Source organism: Diadema antillarum, unplaced genomic scaffold (genome assembly GCF_040938485.1).
Source record: "Diadema antillarum isolate AM-2024a unplaced genomic scaffold, OU_Dant_1.0 seq00001611_RagTag, whole genome shotgun sequence".
Taxonomy (NCBI): domain Eukaryota; kingdom Metazoa; phylum Echinodermata; class Echinoidea; order Diadematoida; family Diadematidae; genus Diadema; species Diadema antillarum.
In genome coordinates, this window is record NW_027272324.1 from 360,995 (window position 1) to 385,073 (window position 24,079).

General features: G+C 37.5%; 1 protein-coding gene across 1 annotated transcript; it reads left to right on the top strand.

The window, feature by feature from the left end:
* The first annotated feature begins 5,375 nt into the window (after positions 1 to 5,375).
* On the top strand, positions 5,376 to 23,504 carry LOC139711109 (follistatin-like). The gene is made up of 6 exons (XM_071623024.1): positions 5,376 to 5,403; positions 10,416 to 10,625; positions 15,529 to 15,750; positions 16,207 to 16,431; positions 18,473 to 18,703; positions 23,059 to 23,504. The coding sequence occupies exons 1-6, from the start codon at positions 5,376 to 5,378 to the stop codon at positions 23,502 to 23,504; spliced, it is 1,362 nt and encodes a 453-aa protein (XP_071479125.1).
* The last annotated feature ends 575 nt before the right edge of the window (positions 23,505 to 24,079 follow it).

Sequence of the window (24,079 nt, forward strand, 5' to 3'; positions counted from 1 at the left end):
GGGCTTTGTCATTATGTGAGTAGTAAAATTGCAATAACAAGCCGTTTGACCAGAAAGAGATGGATTTTAAGTTTAAGGAACTCAGCAGATAGTAAGGATGGCATTGCTCCTCCCCGACAATGTCCGATGACCTACGTGAAATACACCCAACAGACAGTGGTGATGAGTCAACTCGCGTTGAGGAGTACAAGAATGTAAAACCGGTGCCGTAAATCCGACTCTTCTTTCCCCTCAATGAATAAAGGCAAATGAAGAAAAATGAATAAATAAACATCACAAACAAACACATATACACATAATAATAACGGAAAGTGTAATCATGAGTTTATATGTTGTAGCTCCATGGTGTAACACTCAATCTTATCACCAAAAATAAGACTGAAAACATTATTTTCCCCCTTTTTTAAGAATTGGAGCGCCCACAACCAAACACTAACTAAGCACCTGCAGTTCACGCGGGAATTCACCCCTTGCCTCAGTCATCTCGACCCCAACTTTTTGATAGAAAGCAGAAAGAGGATTGCTTCAATAACGGCACACGCTTTCACGCGTAGCAGCACGAATGGGAGGTATACACACGGAGTGTCCAGATAGACTTGGTTGGAAAAATCGAAGATCAGCAAAGAGAGCATAAATCAGCGGAAAAGCTACAAAGTAGATGATTAACGGTTAGAGGGAATAGGATATTACTTAGAGCCGGCTCGTGATTCTGTCAACATACATGAGATAGCGGAAAGTGGAGGAGGAAGACTGGCCTGTTTCTCTATTCCATTCCTATCTCGCTCCCCCCCCCCCCCTGCTCTCTCCCTCTTGGGTGTTACCTCTTTCTGTTAAGCTTTTTCCCTTTACTTCATTCATTCACAGGCCAGCATCCTACCTCTACACACATGAACGCAATTCGTCCAATCTCGGCGGGGAATGTTTTTTTGCCGTCCAATCCGGATGGAGGAGTTTTCTTGGAGATGAACTCACTCGATGACGATAGATTGATACGCTGAACTTGATTGGTCAATTTTTAATCGTTCCGTCATGCACCATTGCTTGTCAATTTCAAATCACATGAGTTGCTTGTTATTATATTCCAAGATATCCAACTTTCATATATGTCTACCTCGAGAGATTTTGTAGAGAAGAAGTCAACGTTTGATGTCATTTGAACAGACCGACCTCATCTCCGATGGGCGCAAATTGATTTCAAAGTCAAACGTGGCACTGGTATATTTGAAATCATTGGTGCGTTGAGTGAACATTGGGAAACAGCCAGCAATCAACTCAAGTTTGCAACATCCGTACTCTTCTTCATCAGAAATTCAGTGACAAGCCTAGACTCGTTGGAGAAGCTTCAGTGCTGTGGAAAAGAAATAAAAACACGATCGTCATGGAGATGAAGAGTTCCTGTCATCGAAGCTTTGTCTGTCTTCTTTGGATTTTGGTAGGAATACGAGCTACAAGCGGTGAGTTTGGGCAATACAAAATACAAGTTCCATTCTTCTTTTTTTTCATCCCTTTCCCTCCTTCCCCCGTGTTTTCCTCTTCATCTTCTTCCTTATAAAGTCATTGTCTTCTCCATCCATCAGTTCAAACGTCAGGTTACAAGGTACAAACGTTCTTATCCATTTAGATTGTTTTTATCTAGATTTGCCCTCTTTTGCACGATTTATAGCACTTTCGAAGGCAACGTGAAGTTTAGAAAAACATTCGACAATCGGAATAGATATTGATTGCTCGAAGTGCAATCCATCGCCAAATGGCGAGTCGTATTTTAAAAACTAATACAGGCTGTTTATCACACCGCCGTATCAGACGATGTGTTACACGCCTTTAATAAACCACTCAAAGAAGCAAGTCCCATAGTTGAACTGGGGGATCAGCGCAATCTGAAGATAAATAGCATGAATGAAATCTGATGGAGTAGTTCTCATTTATTGCAGAAAGTACTTCCACTTTTAAGAGATGTGTAGCAAATAACAGATAATGAGTGAGAGTACGGAGGGGTGGAGTGGAAATGGGAGTAACGAAATACCTCCAGGTTGATGACGCAACTATTGCGACGATCTAATGATGATGCGTGGCTAGATGTTACGTAAGTTTCCACAGATTTCTCAGACGAGCACGCAGAAGGGACATTGGCTGTTTCGTGTAGAGTAAGTTTTCTGAGTCATGTGAGTGATTCCGACAAAAAGCAAATTGTAAAAGCAAATTGTATTTGTGTGTGTATGAGAGAGAGAGAGAGAGAGAGAGAGAGAGGGAGAGAGACAGTGTGCGTGTGTGTGTGTCTGATCGCATTTGTAATGTCGATACAGGGTCATTTTTATTTCCAATTTCAACTCCTGTATAACATAAATTCTGATGTAGTTTACAAAACCTCAGTCACGGTGATAGTGATAAAAACAAAATAAAGCGAATGTGTCTGATATAAAGAAAACAAAATAATTGTACTCATTCAGAGAGCTATAAGTACTTTGTGCCTTATAGTTGTTGGTCCAGATGAAAAGCATTGTTATGACAAACATGTAATGATTAACAATGTTATTGTTAACTTTGTGTATGTGTATGTACGTATATATATGAATATTTGTGAAAATGAAGACAACATGTTCCATCCTACTCAATTGCTATGCATGTTGGTAAGTAATTCATCAGACATAAACCGGAAGATATAGGTAAAAGGGAATGTTTCAAAAAGGTTTGATTTTGATGATCTAAAGACTTCACTTATAAAGTTTGAATTGTACCAATAGTACTAGTGAAAGAAAATCCAGAAAAGCAGAGATTTGTGAAGCAATTGGAGTGTTAAAGGGACTGTATAGTTCTGGTTTAGATGGAGATTCTACAAGATAATTAGAAACTTCTTTTATGAAATATTAAAGAGCATATTATACAATTCTAAGAGGAATTCAAAGTTAACATGACAAAAATCCGTTTTGAAATGGCTGATATATCCAGAAATCTGGTGTCCCAAAGAAAGGTGGGTCCAATTCTTTATTAGGACCACTTTGCTTTACTTTTTTTTTTGATATCTCAGCCATTTCAAAATGGATCTTCATCAAATACACTTTGAATCCCTCTTAGAATTGTATGCTCTTCACTATTTCATATAAGTGGTTTCTAATCATCTCGTAAAATGTTGAAAACTGAATCCCCATTTCTATACCATCCCTTTAATGGCATTCGGCATCGGCTACGTATATTATATTTGTATGCCCCTGGAGAATCTCCATGATCAAGTCAAATCTTTTATTGAAGACGTCATACATACCATTTCGAATACTTTAAAGTCCTTTAATTTTTTTCTCTTTGTTAGAGCGTTGTTAAACTATGGAAACGTTAGAGAACTCGACTTGACTTTATTTGGGATTCACTTCATTTTCAAAGTCATAATTCTTTGACAACTCTTGGTATCAATGAAGAATTCAGCCTTAGATAGTCATCTGACAATGAAATGTGCACAACGCATGTTCAATGTGACAGACTTCGCCTGCCATTACATTGTTTTCGCTTTACGTGACCGCATGACTAGCTCAAACCAAAACATAATCCAGACGGCATCTATACAACCTGCCTCCGGCAGATTGGCAAAACTATTATCTGTAGCATCTCAAATAAATGTCTCATGACAATCTAAAAATCAGTGCAGTTTTATCGTTTTATCTTCTTTGGTGCTTGTCAGAATAAATCAAAATTAAGCAGTCCTACCTGCTTTATAAAGTTTAACTGATACTTCGTTTGAACTCATTGTGTCATTTTCCTTCGCTGCCACTGATGTGATGGTTTGTGTTCTCTGCTGTCTCCCAGTATTTCCCTCACGCCATGCACTGAACTCCCATCAGTATCAGTAAGTGGCAACTTCAGTGGTCGACTGGTGCAAGGGCTGATTTAATTTCACTTTCCAGGTTAATCTAGTTTCATCGTTCGATCCCTATGCCTCCACACAATGGCGGGAAATGATGTTTCATACTAAGATTCCCTACCCCTACCCCGAGGACATACATGCAGTTAGGTGTGTAAGTCATATCGAGGAGGCGTTTTCTTCGAAAAATCTGAAAGAATTATGTGTTGCTCTGTCAATATCTGCTTTAGCATTTACACAGAATAAGGAGTCGTGCCCAAGACGTTTAATGTCTGTGGGATATGACACAAGGGAATTGCAACTTTCGCTGTTATAGTTATCACGATCCGCAAAGCGTTGGATTGCATGCCTGCCCCATAAGGTCAATGATGAACTATTCAATACTCAAACCTTTGTAAAACTTACGACAATGATGGTCCAGGACACAGATAGTTAACCACTCCCTCCTACCCACCCCCTACCGCCCCCCCCCAAAAAAAAAAGAACATAGAAACAAACATAGTGAAATATAGGAGAAGTAGCTGAATAAAGATTGTAAACTCAAACAGCGTCAAAAGGGGAGGCAAACCAAAATTTGAAATAAAATTATGTCAAGTGCAAGAACCCACCTATGATCAATTTTTCTTGCATCATGAATTCGTGCACCAAGATCAGGGCCGACTTTAAAAGTCAGTGGTCCTTGTTTTGGGGGTTAAAATTTCTTTTTTCTTTCATTTATTTTTGTAAATATGTATCTTGCAAAAAGAGTGACCATATCAGCATATAATGAAAAAATAGATTTAGAATTTGAACTTAGAATGAATGTGATTAAATGAAAGTAAGACAGAAACGACAATCCTTAAAAGTAAAATAACGAAGTACACTAGTCTCTGATCAGAAACTTGCTACAGGAATCATTAGTTTGTTTGTTGTTGTTTTTTTTTTTTTTTGGTTGTTTTAATCGTTGACTGGCTTTGAGCAATCTTTTTTTTTTTGATATTTGAATATTATTCAAATGGCCATTTCGGGTCTATGTTGCTATGGCCACAATGTTTTGTTTGTTAAAGTGCTGTTTCGCACCTTGTTCACTATGGTTTTATTGTAAAGAGTTAATTCTAAACCAATAAAAGTTATGGAATCTTAAAGTTTTCCACGCTTTCACAAGAAGTGTAGGGAGTTAATTCTAAAACAATAAAAGTTATGGAATCTTAAAGTTTTGCACGCTTTTACAGGAAATCATATTAGCCAAAACCAATTTTCATACTGGCACAGATGATGATGTAATTTCCTCAAAATCTTCCTCTGAAAATTGTACACATATTTTCTCTAAAGTTTTTTTCTTTAAAAAGGAATCGATAAGAATAAGATATGACCGCATAAAATTACTGTGGTCTTGTCATAACCCTGCAACGATTACTGTTATGCAAGGTAATGCCCATATGCTAAATCACCGCCCCACCCCACACCCCCCGAAAAAAAAGAAGCATGAATTTTTTAATGATAATTTCTGTGTATTATACAAACCACTGGACAGTTGCGAATTATCATGACCTCTTCCAAGTTTCGTGTCATTGGTGAGTGCATGTGCGACTTTAAAGTTCTATCTCTTATGTCCGATTTTGGTGCAGTTTCTATCACTTTCTTTGTCTGAGTGGGGGTCACCCCACGACCTAGACACCCAAGAGATCCACGAGCTAGACATGGAAAAAAAAGGGCCATGAGTCGTACGCTTACAAGCCATACCGCTCACGAGTCACACGGCCACGAGCCAGACACAAGATGAAATTAAAATAATATTATCCCCGAGCTTGACCACGTTGACACAAGACAAAAATGTGGTCCACGACCTTGACACAAGATAGGCAAAAAAAGAGTCCATTGTATTGTATTGTGAATTCTCAAGAAATGTGTCGCAGTGATACCCTTCATATTGTTGTGAATAAGCCTTCAGAATATTCACTGTCTCAGGAATGACATCAACACAATTGCATCAACTAATCATTAGCTGTTATGTCTGGCTAGTTACATTGTATCTTCTCACGCATGTCTTGAATGGAAGATTTTGCAAAATGCGATAAGCCAAATAGATGTGCTTTCTTGTTTTGCCACGTTGCTGTTATTTTCCTTGTCGATGCCTTCTTGAACAATTTGGTTTCCAACTCTTCGTTCCTAAAATGAAAGTTGAATTGTTGAAGTGGCCAAAAGAGTTACCGCTGATGTTGTATCATTCGTAGGGAGTATACGTCATTGTATCCCACCCGCTACAGATACCCCTGCACAAATCATTATGGTCTACAAGCTATAGACATTGGAAAAAAAAAAAGTTTATGGGTTATGCGGTACACTCTCGAGTCATATAACCAAAGAGTGATACATTCCACAAGCTAGACACCAAGTAAAACAGGCCCACGAGTTATAGATACTATAGGGAAATGAGGTCCAAGAGCTCGACACTAGGCAATTAAGGCCCACGAGCTTGATTACAGGCGGAAGAGGTCCATGGGCTCGACACTACGATCGTGGGCTTAGTGCATGTAATGTCGAGTCTTTGGACCTCATTCTCCTAGTGTCTCTAGGTCGTGGACCGTATATCTATGGCGGTTTATTTTACTTAATGTCGAGCTCGTGGACCTTGTTCATTAAGTGTCTAGCTCATGGGCTGTGAGACTCTTGGGCTGTATGACTCGTGGACTCTCTGACTCGTGGGTGTGGAGCTCGCGACGTGTACCCGAGGAATCATCGTGTTTAACCAAGTAGGACCTACAGTAATCCATGTGATGTGCCCTCATGTCTAGGGATGCAGTTACCTCATTCAGCCTCACTTGAAATGATCCATATTATGTCCATGACCTTCCGATTAGGGACTTACGATTCTTTCATGCACACGTCAAGCTCCACCCTCCTTAATTTCAGAAAAGAACGCCACACCTGTATCAACTATCAATTGTTAACAATTTTTGTTCATATACGCACCAAGTAATTTTTTTTTCCATAAAAATACGTCCTTTACAAACACAAGGGATTTAAAGTTGTTTTTGGCACAGAGTAGATACATGAATAGATGGCTAAGAGGATACGATGAAAGAGAAATATATGCGAGAAAGATGTGGTTTGGGTTATCTTGGTTCATGCGGAGAGAATTTTTGTATTTACCGCAGCATACAGCCGCAAAGGAGTCACTGGCTGACTCAGTGTCTGGGAATGAAAAAGAAAACCAAAACCCAACAAGAAAACAGAACGAACAACACACACGTGGTCTAATTCGTAGGTTCGTCGAATATGGGCCTATAGCAACTCGCAGAAAACGGTACACGCCAGATTTCCTCTCATCAATTACTGATTCAACAACCAGAGAAACTTACACTATGTGTTCTTGTCCGTAAAAAGCTCATTGTAATGATATTGATATATCCCTGCTCGAGTAGACTAGCCTAATCTAGGCAAACTAGCAAACCCTTTTGGTAGATCATGGGGGCTTAACCTACAAACATGGAAACGAATGTATGGGAATACTAGGAATATATCTGCACATTAAAGACTCATAAATTCAATTTTAAAACTCTCACAGTTCCAGTGCTTAATTTCCCTTCTTCGTTTTGTGACCTCACATGCAATTACACGTTATAAATTATCGAATTGTTAATACTAGATAAACACTATAAACCCAGTCAGTATGTGGGCCAGGAATATTTGGACTTACAGTCTGTATATTGCTCCCTCCGAAAACAAAACAAAACAAAACAAAACAAGCACATTCTAATACAGGCTAGTCATTTTCTTATTCAGTGAATTAGAAAACGAATTCGGATTTCTGGATTTACATTTTCCACCAGTCTCCACTCCGCTGTGCATTTTTTTTTTCGTTAATGTTCTGTTCCAAGAGAAAAATCCTGCAGTGGGAAAAAAAAAGACACAAATTGCAAACATTGCGTACATAATTGTACATGTAGTGTTCGTAATTTAATTAATTCATAACAAGTCAAATCAGATGTAGTGTATAGCTTCTCAAAAATCAACGATAATAACATATATCACACCTTCGGTCATATTCTGAAGTCTTTGCTGTGTCTGTAAGGGGTTAAAGCAGGGTTCAAAAAAAAAAAAGAGTTTAAGCGATAAAGAGGGGAGGGGGGACTGCGGGAGGGAGGAAAATAGTTTGATATACACAGATTTAAACATAAGGTAGCTTTTCGCTAATACATTGTGCAGGACTTACTACCATCACCTCTACCTGACCAAACGTTTTCCATGACAAAATGCTGGTCGTGTCAAGAGTTTAAACAGCTGTCATTATTCTTTCTTCACCAAGTAATCAAATGGGACACGATTGATTTTGACAAATGGAGTGGTGCGAGCTTTATCAATTCTCTGCTTTGATGCTCATTGCATCGTATCACCACACGGAAGCAAAGGTGAGAACAGACGTGTTTCAGCTATGCGACGAGTTTCTTATCTGCACTTTAAGGGCATCTGACCTGGTCTCGTCCGAATCATCCTTTAACAATGCAGCCATATTAGATGTTCATCATGTTGTGATATGCAATACCGTGAAATGCAAAGATGAATGGACTGCTAAAATTATGAACAAAACATGTGGTAATTAATGTCGCAAAAGGTCAATATAACGATTGCAATTAATGATGAAATTAAGTGCATCGTAATGTTGTGATATGCAAATGCCGAGAATTGCAGAATTGAGTGAAATGCCATGATTTTAAAAATGGACAGAACACGTAATCACGTACGTCGAAAGAAGGTCACTCTCATTGTAATTCAATTAAGTGAAAATGAAGCAAACGATGAATTTTGATGGATGGCGTTGAAGTAAATTAGACTCTCATGTGAGACTTGTTACTTCACTGGATTCACTTTACTGGATTACAGTAACATAACGTGTAAAAATGGACGTAACCAAACTGTAATTATTTCAAATGTGGGATTTTTCAGTACTGACAAACAGATGCACTTTTCTTCCATTGTCGTCTTAAACAGGGACGGACCGGGGGGGGGGGGGGGGATATGAACTTTAATCTTGACCTTTAAATGTTCTCTCTTCCATTTCAGTTTTATTAGTGGGTGAAATGAGATTTCAAACTGATCCAGCAGCAGGACTGATTATAAATCTAGCCAGATTTAGATTGGCGTTTGTCTTTGAAAGTCTATATCTTCCATCAGCGACGTTATTTTTCTTTTTGTATAATTGTGACCATGCACCTCAAAACGAACATAAAGTCGCACTCACTGATTTTGCGCGAGGACTGAAAATAAGTGAAATGGGTCAACCTAGCCGAACTTGACTTTTTCACATTTTGTGAAAGAGCGGGTCTTCTTTTACATTATGCTAAAATTTTGTATCATAAAACGGGCAGGAAAGTGTGTTTTTTTAGCAGTTTATCTCGAACATTTTTGGTAGAATAGTGTGATTAGGTGTGTCTTTAGAATCCCTTTTTCATTTCTGAAAAACCTTGTCCACACTCTTCACTTTCAACTCTCATAACTTTTGGAAAGATAGTGCTACTGCTTTGACAGTTGGTATTAATTATGGACAAAATGTGTTAATGAGGCATGCTTAATTTCAGTTTAATCTGATACTCCCTTCATTGTTGTTACTTTGGTGGTTTACTTCCTGTTTTTTGTCCCATTCATCGCACAGCCAGCACGGTTTGGTAAAGATTAAGCGCTTGAATAGACACTGTACTTCAGAGCCTCTTTTTTCAGTTCACGCTTTTCCTGAGTTTGTGCTTTCTTTCCAATATTTATTTAGATAGGTTAGGAGAGTCCATTTGATTTGAGTTATACATCATTTTAAAGCTTAAAGTCTGCTCTTTCAGAATATGGTCTTAACTAAAAATTCATGTCTGGCGACTTTTTGTCTGTTTTGAGGTGCAGGGTCACAATTTATATTGATCATATCAATATAACTTCACTTATACATAAACAATAAAAAGACCCCTATGAATCATTTCGTAAACATGAATATTAATGTCATACAAAACATAATCATTTTTTTCCCGGATTGACACAGATTTCAAATAATATGATTTTTTTTTTTCCGGGGGGGGGGGGGGGAGGTGGGATCCTTGCCGGGGTGTTAGCTTTTAGCTTTAGCTTATTTAAAGGTAAGTGAACATTAAAGGCTCACGAAATACAGTGACTAAAAAGTTTCAAAAATGATATTGGTGTAAGTGATAGAAAAAAAAAGTTTTGAATTTTTATATCTAAAGTTTTATGATGGTTTGTTATGTAACGTATATGTATAGTGAGTAACCGTATAGCAACATATATCCATATAATTTAAATTGTTGTCCAGAACGACGTCATGAACTGTAGTAGTCTTCTTATCCAGCGATGACTGCACCGAAATTTTAGATTTTCCCCAAAATTTCACTGATGTGTTTTACTAGTATACTACTGCCTTCACTCATCCACGTTTATGTTTGAGCTTTGGTTTCCTATTACTCTTCGCTCATTCATTCAATGGTACTTTCATTATGTTTTCCACAAGTATCATCAATAACGTTTATTACAGTTAAAGAATATTTCATAATTTCCCCTTCCCCTTCTTCTCCTTTTCATTCCTTTCCAGCCGGAGTTTGCTGGGGAGCGTCCAGCGATGGTAGCCTCTGCTCCTCGCTCATCAAACTGGACATATCCCGAGAGGAGTGCTGCCAGCATCAAGGTGCTACCATCTCCTGGTCGCCCGCCAACCTCACGCTCGGTAATATTATTCGGGTGTTGATCACGTCGGGATTTTCGTTATCGGAATGTATCCCGTGCCGAGGTGAGTCTCGTCCCGGTAAGTGCACGCAACTAGCACCGTGACCTCATCCCAAGCTCCTCCACTTGTATCACTCTTCTCTGTGTAGTCGGTATGTATCTCGTAGACTAATCTTTCCTCTATGACTCGTAGCCTGGTTACCATGCGTCAAGTGAAAGGTGGTATAGGTTCGCAATTGAGGTGTGGTAAGGAAAAGAATAGTTGAAGACAATAAGTGAAATTAGAAATAGGCTAGCCTTCGGTGTATGACGAAAAATTAATTATTGTTTTTAAAGGATTACGGTCATGCCAGCTACATGTTACAATACTACATTTTATTTTTTGTACTGCGTTGACAATTCTCTCATTAAAGGAAACCAAATCCCAAAGAGAAATGTGGATTGAATAAAAGCAGCAACGTTACTAGAACACATCAGTGAAAGTTTGAGGAAAATCGGACAATGGATGCAAAAGTTATAAATGACATGACGTCGTGAACTCTATAGTAGTCTCCTCATCCAGCGGATCCAACACCAAAGCTTTAACAATTCCTAACTTTCGTATCGATTCCGATATTCCTTAAATTTTAACTGATGTGTTCTACTGATGATGCCGCTTTCCCTCAATCCACATCTCTCTTTGGATTTTGGTTTCCTTTAAACAACTTCTCTTGCTCAGACAACTCTATATGGAGTAATCGCTCATGATTAATTTTGGAATTGTATAACAAATAGCAGATATGCCTTTGTTGCCTGTAATAGCTTTCGATAATCAAGATAGTTTTAGTCTGGCGAAGATTGTAATAATGTTGTTTACCGACCAAAACATAAGTTCAATGTAGCAACAAATAATTTACTCAGAGAATTTATATTCATATCAATGATAAACTGATATACATTTAGTAGCTATAATGCCAAAAAAAAAGATGTTTTAAATACATACGTACCATATCGTATAGCAACTGAAAAAAAGAAAAGGAAAGAAAGGTGCATTTACAAAAAGAGTTAAGTTTCTTTTAACCAGAAAGCAACAAGCATTGCCAGCTCAGACATGAAATTTTGAGCAGAATCATGCCTGTATTATAGGCACCATCACCTGTTGCATTTTTTCTCCTCGGAGTGTCAATCCAAATAGGCCTAGATATACCAATAGAAGCGGACGATGACAAAACATAAGAGAAATCTGTCAATGGAATCGTAGTAAACCGCCACCTGTTTCCTCTCTTGGCCCATTACCTGTCTGCAACGTCTGTATAATATGACATGTTTGATATTGTGACTGTGTATATAGCTGGCTAGAAGAAGAGGAAATCGGGACAGTGGTCGCACACAAACGAGGACAGCGGACATGAGGCATTTCTTTCAGTCCTGATAAACACGACGAGGAGGGGGGGGGGGTGGGTGATAGGCAGATATTTTGTCAGTATCGTTTGTGATCGATCGGTAAAATGCGATGTTTGTTAGTCTTATCCTAGTTGTTGTTGTTGTTGTTGCTGTTGCTGCTGCTGCTGCTGTTGTTGTTGGTGGTGGTGGTGTTGGGGGAATGGATGCTGCGCTTATAAAACAAACATTTGCCGACGTAATTCATGTAATATTCGTTTCGACAGAAGGATAAATGATTGGGCAATAAAGTCAAACAACGTTTAGAGAAATCATATTATTGCAAAAGTGATTATAATTACAATGGGTGTGATGATACAGATGATTATTACCATTATGATAAGATGATATTATCGATGCTGACAATAAAAGTAATAAAGATGATAATGATAATCAGAATAATATTGATGATAATAACAATTTGTTATTGGAAACATTACATGATTATGATTTTTGAAGATCAAAAAAATAGCATGAACCAAGAGAACATGTAAACTGATCTGAGAAAGAGAGAGAGAGAGAGAGAGAGAGAGAGAAAGAGCTAAAGACAGAGATAGAGAAAGGGATGTCGGGAAGAGAGGGGGTGGCGGGGAGGAAAGTGGGAGGTATTGATGATCGTCTCGGTCTTTTGGGCATCTGATATTTCAACTTGCTGATATCTCGAGTGTTTTATCTACAGGGAAGCTTCTGCGTCATTTTCCCTCTAAGAAAAATAAGGCACATCTAAGTTTGGTGTATTCTAAGTCTAGGCTATTTCGGATCAATTCCTCGTTGCCGTAGATGTAATGATCTGTCTGACAGGTGATATTTATATGCACTCACTGACAATGATGCGTGAAGAGTCTTCGTAACAACCGAATGGACCCCTCAGGACAACATGAATACCAAAACCGATCTTGTGACATCCACAAAGGCGTTAAATACACTCAGCAAAAATAAGGAAGTAAACGCTTTTACCCAGTTCGTGTTTTTCATAGAAGATTTTGATAAAAATCATTGTGCCACATACCATAATGTTATTAAAGGATATTTAAGTGGCTATCAACCTGGTAGGTTTATGCAAAGAAAAAAAATTACGCATGAGGAACGCATTCATTTGTGTCCTCCAAGGCACAAAAGTAAAAACTGCAGAAATTGACATATTGGAATTGATATGAGAATGCCCTTCAAGATAAAAAAATAAAAACGATAAAAAAGACCAATTTAACGCAATGAGAGACATGAATGAAACAGCAGAAAGGAGTATTCGTTCCCTTTTACCTCGTTATATTCTCAACAAGAACATAGTGGGGGAACTGATGAGGGAACGTGATAATTTTCTGTCAACTCAAAGTTTAAATGACATAGGGAGTAAGCCGCAGAGGTGATAAAATGGACAGAATTTCTTTATTTCCTTTTTTCTAATCAAGGAAATAAGAATTCATGACAAATTCAAGAACCAAATAACTATTATTTCAAATTTTCTTAAGATGGAATAACATTTGAAATTTCTACCATCTTTGTTACTGTTACTACTTCTCTTAAAGGGATGGTACAGTATTGGTGGAAATGAAAATTGGGCTTTTTAATTTTTGTGAGATACCAAGAAAATACTAGTACAGAGCATACCATTTTGAGAGTAATTCAAAGTTTATTTGATGAAAATCGGGTTTGGAATGACTGAAACATCCAAAAACGAAGTAAAACAAAGCAATCGTAATAAAGTGTGGGTCCCACACTTTATTAGAATTGCTTTTTTATGGATATCTCAGCCATTTCAAAACCAATTTTCATCAAATAAACATTAAATTCCTCATAGAATTACATGCTCTCTCATATTTCATAAGAGGTTTCTCATTATCTCACCAAAAATGTTTAGAAACCTGAAATTAGGTCTCAACCAAAACTATGCGATCCCTTTAAGTCTTTTAAATATGGATTTGACTAAAGATTCTTCATTGTCCTCCATTATTTTTTTGGCTTCCTTTATCTTTGGAGGGTTACAGAGATATCATAGGTTGATTTCTGCAAAACAATTTGCATTTCTTAATATGTTGAATACTGTCCTTTGTGTCATTGTTACATGGAAGAGTACATACGCTTGAATAACAACTTGTTCATTTTTACAATTTTTACTTTTGTGCCTTGGAAGAGGAAAACGAATGTGTTTACTCATGGGTAAAGTTACCCTTTTTATTGACCTCCTAGGTTGATAACCAATCAAATTGCCTTTAACATAGTATATAAAATATTGATATCAGCCAAAAAAATCTATGAGAAAGATGAACTTGAAAAAGTGTTTACTTTCTTCTTTTGCCGAGTGTAGATAGCACAGGAAGTAGTATCATCTACAACATTGAGGGACGGCTACCGTAATCAATACTCAGTGATGATGTTTGCTTTTTATAAAACTAGATTCACATTATCAAACAAGAATGTGCTTTGATTTCTTATCTGGAGAGGGTGAGTCAATCATGATATGGATTTTTTGCAGCACACGACACACGTTACAGGTCTGTTGTGATTATTGCTACGTCGACCGTTCCGTATAGTGAGAGGTGGCGCTGTCCGTCTTCAACGTAAAGCCTTGATAGATCGCTGGGCAGCCATTTTGTTGGTATCAAATATCACAACAGTTCAACGAATTAACTACCTAATTACGCATTAGTCAGTCTTGTTACGAGGACGTGTAACCCGTTTCCTTCAACCAACATATATCTCACATTCACCCTTTAGCTAACAACACACATTGTACCATGATTATTATATCCATTAATGTGTAATATTCAGACAATGTAACTATGATATATAACGACCTAACACACACATGTTGTATTAGTAACTGTTTTAACAAGTATGTCACGTGTCGTTTTTAGTCATGAGTTATATATTCATACTGGTATATAAACACAAAATATCTTATGTGGTTGATATATTTCATTAGTTGATATTGCATGTGTGTATGATCATTTGTATATATTTTCCTAAAGCATATACTAGTACATGTTCCTTGTATTCAACATTGTATTGACTGTCACAGTCCAGTGTCTTTTTCTTCATTTTTTTTTTTACTTTTTACACTTTTTACACTTTTTACACCCTTTGAAGACTGTTCTTTCTCATTTTGTACCAAATATGAAAATAATTATATGATTATGTATTCTTTGGATATGAAACATAAAATGCACGTTGTCGTGAAGACATTATCTGTTTTCTTGTTCGTCTCTATATTCAACGAAATGTACAAAAAAAAAACAACAACTCTGAATAACTTTGCAAACACTTTCTTTCTGTCTTTTTTTTTTTTGGTCATGGTAGTTTTGTAAAGAGATGAGTGTTAGTGTGAAATAAACTCATGCTAGATAGATGAGGACACCCCCTAGAAAAAAAAATATAATTATAATATATAAATTTCAAACTTATCGTGCCTCCTTCTATAATAAAGGCATTCCCCTTCTGGCGACCTCCCCCCCCCCCCCCCCCCCCCCCCCCCCACAGCACACACATACATCCATAATGATTATGGGCAACCCTGGTTTACTTGACTAATCCTAACATTTTGCAATGCTGTGGATTTGACACAGAAACGTGCGACGAAATCAAATGTCGCAGCGACCAGAAGTGCGTCGTGGAGAAGAACAGGACGCTGTGTAGGTGTGAGCCTGACTGTACTGCACGCCACGTTCACCGCGGACCCGTGTGCGGCACGGACAACGTGAACTATGAGTCCCACTGCGCCTTCCTCATGAAACGATGCCTGGAACCCGCCAGCGACATCGAGGTGGCCTACTACGGCCAATGTCAAAGTAAGATCATTTTTGCAACCCTGTCTCCTCTAAACTATAAAAAAGATAGAAAATGTTCATCATGATAACAGGTAAATGTTTGCATGAAATTATATTGCTTGTTTCAGCTTTTGAATTTACAACTGAATGGATGAACAGAATTACTAGTTTCTTGTGAAGCACTTTGAGGACAACGACGTGATAAAAATACAAAAACGTTTATGTATAGTTTATTATACTATATAAATGTCAATTGAACTAAATACCGATAAAAAGGCAATAATCAAATGCCTATTATCTCTATTATCTATTGTAAAGGCCTACATTTATATCTGTCTGTCTGTCTGTCTGTCTGAATGTACATGAATGAATATTATGTATGTATGTATGTATGCATGCATTTGTGCGTATATCGGTGTAAGATATTGCATTATTAACTACTACCTTTACCGTCATTTGTATTGCTCTCCTAACCAGAGTCGTGCAACGGTGTTACATGTCCGGGAGACAGACGTTGTGTCGAGGATCAGGCAGGGCGCCCTCATTGTGTCATGTGCTGGGCAGTGTGCAGCTTCCCAATCGGCGACGAGGATTTCGTGTGCGGACGTGACGGAGTAACCTACGAGTCTCGGTGTCATCTTCGACTAAGTTCGTGTCTGAGAGGGAAAGCGGTCGGCATCACCCACTACGGCCGCTGTGAGAGTACGTCAGCGTGATTCCTTGTGTATTATTTTGCTTGAGTTGACTATGACTAGTTATTATGACATTCACTTCTAGCGTTATCCGACAAAATGTTTATATAGGTTTTATTTTTGGCGTAACCCTTCGTGAACAAGGTCGTATGCTTGTTCACTACTACTTATCAACTTCAACTTCAACTTTATTTTCATTTCCACTGAATAAACAGGGAAAATTATATACAATGCATTAACAGAACATATTTGTAACAATTTCAAAGAGAACGTACATGTGAACACGAGTAACAACATAAATTCATTTTCTAAGGTGTATGTATGCATAATACCAGGATTGGAATGGAAATGGAGGGTCCCACTAAAAAGCAAAGCTTGTAGGGTATGGGACCCTTGGAAAATAGGAGAACAAATAATGACTTAATGAAACTACAAACATTACATGAAACAAAATCATAAAGTGCTCTCCCGTTGTAACGATTACGGTTATAACGAAATTTTGGTAACAACAATCTAAAATCGGCGTCCCAAAATTTTCACCTATACATCTTTATACATTTTATTTGTTCCGCTATAGCGAAATTTCGTTTTTTACGAAAGAAAATTGCGGGTCCCTAGGACTTCCTTATAACAGGAGTCACCTGCACACCAAGAGAAAAAGAAAGAACTAGAATGGGATATGAACCCTTGTCATCTATTGTACTGCTTACTGATATGCGGCCTCACCACTGAGCTGAAGCCAGAGCATGGCTGTGACACAATTATCATTCACAACAAAGTTCCTTCATTTTTGCAGACAATATATTTTTTACAACTTCGACACTTTCATTGGGCACGATTCTCCTTATACTAAAAGTGCAAGAATTAATTGGGGGAATATGATGAATGATGCGTTGATAACATGAATCGTGATAATGGTGATGAGTCAATGAAAGACATGAGGAATGGTGTGACTGTGCACCTCAAAACGAACATAAAGTCGCACACACTGATTTTGCGTGAGGACTGAAAATAAGTGAAATGGGTCAACCTAGCCGAACTTGACTTTTTCATATTTTCTGAAAGAGCTGGTCTTCTTTTACATTATGCTTAAATTTGGTATCATAAAACGGGCAGGAAAGTGTGTTTTTTTAGCAGTTTATCTCGAACATTTTTGGTAGAATAGTGTGATTATGTGTGTCTTTAGAATCCCTTTTTCATTTCTGAAAAACCTTGTCCACACTCTTTACTTTCAAGTCTAATAACTTTTGAAAAGATAGAGCTACTGCTTTGAAAGTTGGCATCAATTATGGTCAGAATGTGTTAATGTGGCATGCTCAATTTCAGTTTAATCTAATAATCCCTTCATTGTTGTTACTCTGGTGGTTTACTTCCTGTTTTTTGTCCCATTCATCGCACAGCCAGCTCGGTTTGATAAAGATTAAGCGCTTGAATAGACACTGTACTTCAGAGCCTCTTTTCTCAGTTCACACTTTTCCTGAGTTTGTGCTTTCTTTCCAATATTTAGATAGGTTAGGAGAGTCCATTTGATTTGAGTTATACATCATTTTAAAGCTTAAAGTCTGCTCTTTCAGGAAATGGTCTTAACTAAAAAATCATATCTGGCGACTTTTTGTTTGTTTTGAGGTGCAGAGTCACAATGGTTATTCCTTTTCTTTTTTGTTGTCGTTTTTTTTCTCATCATGTTGATACCGGCTGGCTGTGAGGAATCAAACTTATTACATAGACTGTCAGACAAACCCCCCCCCCAAAAAAAAAAACAACAACAACAACAACGTGATAGAGTAAACAGTTGTAAATTGAATTCATAGCTTGTTCGAAATGCTGCATTTATGAATTGCATTCCTCTGTCTGTCTGGGAGTACGTCTTTCATTCTCTTACATGTTATAATTATTTGTTTGATATTAGTGTTCTGACTACCCAGCTGGATTATTTACCAATCATGCTATTATTTCTACTGTCCAGGATAATTATCATAACATGCATTTCAATGTACCAAGTAATTACCCGTGCATTCACTCCTGACCGGCGTTCTGCTTAACTCGAACAGATTTCACCACCTGCAGCCACTTGAGCTGCGTAAGAGGAAAGACGTGTGTTATGGATCCAGGCACGAGGGAGCCACGGTGTGTCCGTTGTAACATCACCTGCCCAGAGCGATGGCAACAAGGCCAAGTGTGTGGCAGCGACGGGCGCACGTACAAGACGCAATGCGATCTCCAGCGACACATGTGCTCCAACGGCACGTACGTGCACGTCGTCCAGCGACATGCCTGTGACGGTAACTGTCTGATAATAATAAATTACTTATGTGTTAAAACATTATGTCAGTATTGCCGATCTTCCTTTAAACTGGCTCTCTTTCAGAGGGTTACTAACATTAAAGGGCACTGTGGTATTGAAATCGGATAAGGATAAGGAGCCGTGAACAAGATAATCTGGGTTCGACTTGTGCCCATTAGCGCCAACGCCATCTAAAGTATCTTTTTACATACAACATCTTAAAAAATTCTTGCTATCCGATTGGTTGACCGCTCATCACGTTACATTCACAACAGTAGTGACAACTCAATTAAAGACCATTGCACGTCTTTGCTGTTGTGCTTGCAAGTTTAGTCGAATAAATGTTTTGATAGTGCATTCTGACGTCATTAGTCGTTTACATCTTACTCCCATGAGAGGCTCTCAATAGTTCAATAGTTCAATAGTTCAATAGTTTATTTATTTCCATCATCACAAAGAAAAGAAAAGACAAAGTTGACATAATCCAAAGTGATACAATTTTTTTTTTCATTTCTCTTACACTCGTCCGATAAAGGATTTTTTTTCAATACAATATAAATTATACACGAATGATGTCGTAAAAAAGAAACAATGCACTTTGTCATGGCAACAAATTTTTAATAGTAAATAATCACAATGATGGAAAACAGTGTTCCACTAAAAAAGCCACGCTTGTAAAACGTGGAACACTGGAACAAAACAACAACAGCACCAATTTGTTATACCAATAAGACATATTCATTTTAAATTCTTATATATACTATTGTACATTTTACTCATTGATATAATGGTGTTGATACTATGAACAATACTTACTAGGATTTTAGGATGCAAACGTATAAACTATATAACATATCACATTTGTGGCACAGACACTATGGGGCCAGGTGTGCCAGGAAAATTGAACGGAAAGGAAGATATGCAATCGGCCACAAAAAAAAAAAACATAACGACGACAACAACAACAACAATAACACAATACACAGAAACAACAGAATTTGAGGAAATGCACTCAGACAGATACTGGACAACGAAGAACGAGGAAAAAGGAGCAGGGAAGAATAGAGAAGGAAAAGGAGAGGGATGGAAAAGGTCTGTGGACACACTACAAAATCTCAAGGAAAAGTGAAACATGACGGGTTTTTTCATTGAACAGAATTAAGTGGTATATTTAGAAAACAAATATTTTTTGAGTTTATACTTAAATGTAATTAACTTCACAGATTCTTTTAGATCATTATCTAAGCTATTCCAAAATCTGGGTCCGGTATAAACAAATGTATTTTGAGCGTGTACAGTTCTAACTAAGGGAAGATGAAATTCTTTAGATTGTCTAGTGGGATAGTTATGTACGTGGCTGTTACGGTGAAATAAAGAATAAAATATTTTGGGTAGATGATTGCAGTTGTAATTAAACATAAATTGACCAAGTTGAAACAAATACAACTCTTTTATTTTCAGAATTTTGTGCTCAAGGAAAAGCTTGTCAGTATGTGCTGGGATATGAAGGTTAAAAACGATTCTGAGCGCCATCTTTTGCAGAAGAAAAAGTTTATCTAACAATATCGAATAATGTATTCCCCCAAGCAAGAATTCCGTAATTCAAGTACGGCAATACCAAACTTGAATAAAGCGTAATCAAAGCCGAAGAAGGAAGATAATATTTCAATCTATTCATTATCCCTATGTTACGTGCAATTACTTTACAAATATTGTTTATGTGACAATTCCATGATAACTTCTTATCAACACAAACACCTAAGAATTTAATAGACGAAACCTCTTCTAGGGGAGTAGTGTCAAATATAACATTACCTGGTAATCTATCTAAAGAATTACTGAAAAACATATACTTTGTCTTCTCAATATTCAGTGACAATTTATTTGCATATATCCATTGTGAGACATTCTTCAATTCATCATTCACTGTACTAATCAAAGTATTAGGGTCAGGGTGGGAATAAAAAAGATTGGAATCATCCGCGATTAATATGAAAGAGAGTTTATCTGAAGATCTATAAAAATCATTAATGTAAACTATAAATAACAGTGGGCCTAACAAACTTCCTTGCGGAACACCACATTCTATTATCTTCATAGAAGAATCAAAACTGTTCACATGTACATATTGAAATCTGTCAGATAAATAACTCGTAAACCATTGCAAGGCTTTTCCGCGAATACCATAATGGGATAACTTAGAAAGAAGTATACCGTGATTAATCGTATCAAAAGCCTTTGAGAAGTCCAGGAAGATGCCTATTGTATGCGAAAATGTATCAAGTGCATGTGTAATCTTTTCCACAAAGGTAAGTAAAGCGTGGGTGGTGTTGTGATTTTCTCTGAATCCAAATTGAAAATTCGTAAATATATTACTCATATTGAAAAATTTTACAGTTCGGATATATACTATTCTTTCCAAAATTTTAGAAATTGAAGTTAATAACGATATTGGTCTGTAATTATTGACATCATTTTTCTCCCCTTTCTTATATATAGGTATAACTTTGGCAATCTTCATTTGACTTGGTACAAGCCCAGTACTAAGTGATAGATTAATAATATATACTAAAGGATCTATTATTTGAAGAATTATATTTTTCAACAAATAATTATCGATTCCATCACAACCTGGGCTTTTCCCTTCTTTCAAATTATTAATAATATCAATAACTTCTTCATTATACGTAGGGTCCAAAAATATAGTTTTAGGATTAGGTATATCTAAAAAATCAGAAAACACTTTATTAGATGAAGGGATACTTTGTGATAAATTTTTCCCAATCGATGCAAAAAAATCATTAAAAATTTCGGCCATACCAGCAGGTACATTGCTTGAGGTATTACCCCATCGTACTTCTGAAATACTAGATGCATCATTAAATGTATTCATAACATCTTTTATTGTTTTCCAAGTATTCTTAATATCATTTTTATATTTCATTATCTGGTTGATATAAAATTTTCTCTTTTGTAAACGCAATAAATTAGTAAGCGTGTTTTTCTAAGTCACATATTTTTGTCTGTTTTTATCCGTAGGGTTACTCCTGTATTTATAAAACAAATTATTTTTTCTATTAATCGATCTTAAAAGTGATTGGGTTATCCACGGGAGTCTTGGAGTTCTTTTATAAGAACTTTTCCTTGTGCAAAACGGAATATGTTCATCAATTTTAGAAGTGATAGTTTTCATAAAATAATCAAAACACAAATCAAGATCGGTATTGTTGTATACAAAAAACCAATCAATATCTTTTAAACTATTTTGCAAATTAATAAGATTATTGGCCGTAATCTTACGACGTCTCTGATAATTATTTTGCCTAGGAGATAACTTAATTGGCACTTGTGTAAAGATTGGATAATGATCAGAGATGTCAGATAAAACAATACCAGACTCGGGAATTGGGAGAATATTACAAAAAATATTATCAATCAAAGTGGCAGATCGGTCAGTAACACGGGTCGGCTTAGAAATTAACGGTAATAAAGAAACAGACATTAAGGTTTCTACAAATTCTTGCGAAATATGTTGGGAGTTACATTTCATAAGATCAATATTGAAATCACCCATTAAATATACATGTTTATTTGTAAAGATAGAGTTCTGCATTAGATTTTGTACATACAACAAAAATCCATTCGGATTCGATCCAGGGGGTCTGTAAACAACTCCAATCAGTATGTTTTTCCCATTCGGGTTTACCATTTCAACAAAAAGAGATTCAACTACATCAGGCTCTCACTAACCCTTTATGTGCCAAAATTTCGAGATTTTGGACAGTGTGTACAGTGTTATGGGATTTCAGTGTCAATCGGCAAGCAGAACACACCGAGGGTAAAGTTTGCACTATAACACTAAGAAAAAAAAAATGTGGCCTCACAATATGCAGATAACCTTGTAGCTCGCACTATCGGTTGCAATCGTTCTCTCACCATCAGCTGATCAGTAGTTTCAATCGACGGCTTCATCGTACAATTATGGCACCATTCGTCTTTCCTGAGGAATGGTCGCAATTAATGTGCTACGTGTACATTCAGGAATCGGCTTTTATCGCACTCGTTAGTGTTCTAGATGTACAGAGTGAATGGTATTTCCTCTTGCATTAGAACACGATTTTGCTTTCAATGAAAGATAAAACACTCTCCACAACTCGGCTTCGCGCCATCGTACTCGTGATCACCAGAAGTGGCTATGTACGCTATCCCGAAATGTGTTTTCAATTTTGTGAAAGGCTACATTAAGTTGTGAATCTTCATTTTTCATAATATGCATAATTTTATGGAAATTTCTCCGTGAAGCTTGTGTGAATACCTTCTAATGTGAGCTTCTTAATTTCTGTTCGCATCCAGCAAATTTTCCTAACAGCGGCGAGGACGTGGGGTCCATTGACCGGGATACCTTCTTAGACATTGTGGAGCCCATAGCCGTGCTCATCGGCAACGACAGTGGGTTAGCTCGACAGCAAAACAGGGAATCCAGCTCGAAAAGCGTCGAAGGCACGGACAGTTTCGTCACGGAAATATACGAGGAAGCAACGACCATCGTGCCTGTGACTCTCGACATAGACAGCGAGGGAGAACCGTCCGTCCAGAGGGAATCGTCCGTCCAGAGGGAACCGTCCGCCCAGATCAACGGCGAGGCGGAAGATCAGGCGCCATCAGCACACACGCACGACAGCAACCGCAACGGAGATACGCACGGTGTGGGCGACAGGCATCGGCCACGTGATGACGAGAGCGAGGAAAGGGCCGCCGTTCCCCCTGCTAACGAACCAGATGGGGAAGATTATGTTTAGACTTTGAGCACAGAGAATCGACAGCAAGAAATGGATTCGGTGGCTGCAGTTGGTTCGATGAACTAAAGCAATAGATCTCGATTGTGAATTGAGATCTGTTCACTGTAACTCTCGATTATGCATGGAGTTATGAGTGGAGAAAAGTTGCTTCCTGCATTTCTAAACAGTATTCGCTTTAGTTTCAGCTGTAAATGAAAATAATCATGCGCAGTAATTGCTTTTTCTTTTCTTATGTATTGATGATAATATATGCGTCCACAGAATGTTCTTAACTTCTCTTTCTCTATTCTCTTTTTCTGTACCAACTCAGTTTGATCCCCCCCCCCCCAAAAAAAAAGAAGGTAATTATTCATTTGTGTGCGTGTGTGTGTGGTTGGTATGAGGTATGCTTACTTCTTTCTAAATCATCAGTCCTTTTCCATCTTCAATTTTTCTCAAGTTTGTCGCAATCTATGAGGCAAGATGCTAGATAGACAAACGTGTCTTAAAATGTTGGTGGCGCTATTAATCACAGTGTCTTCTCCCCTCTTTCATCTCCAATATCTCTCGACTTTTTGTCTGTACAAAAACTACAA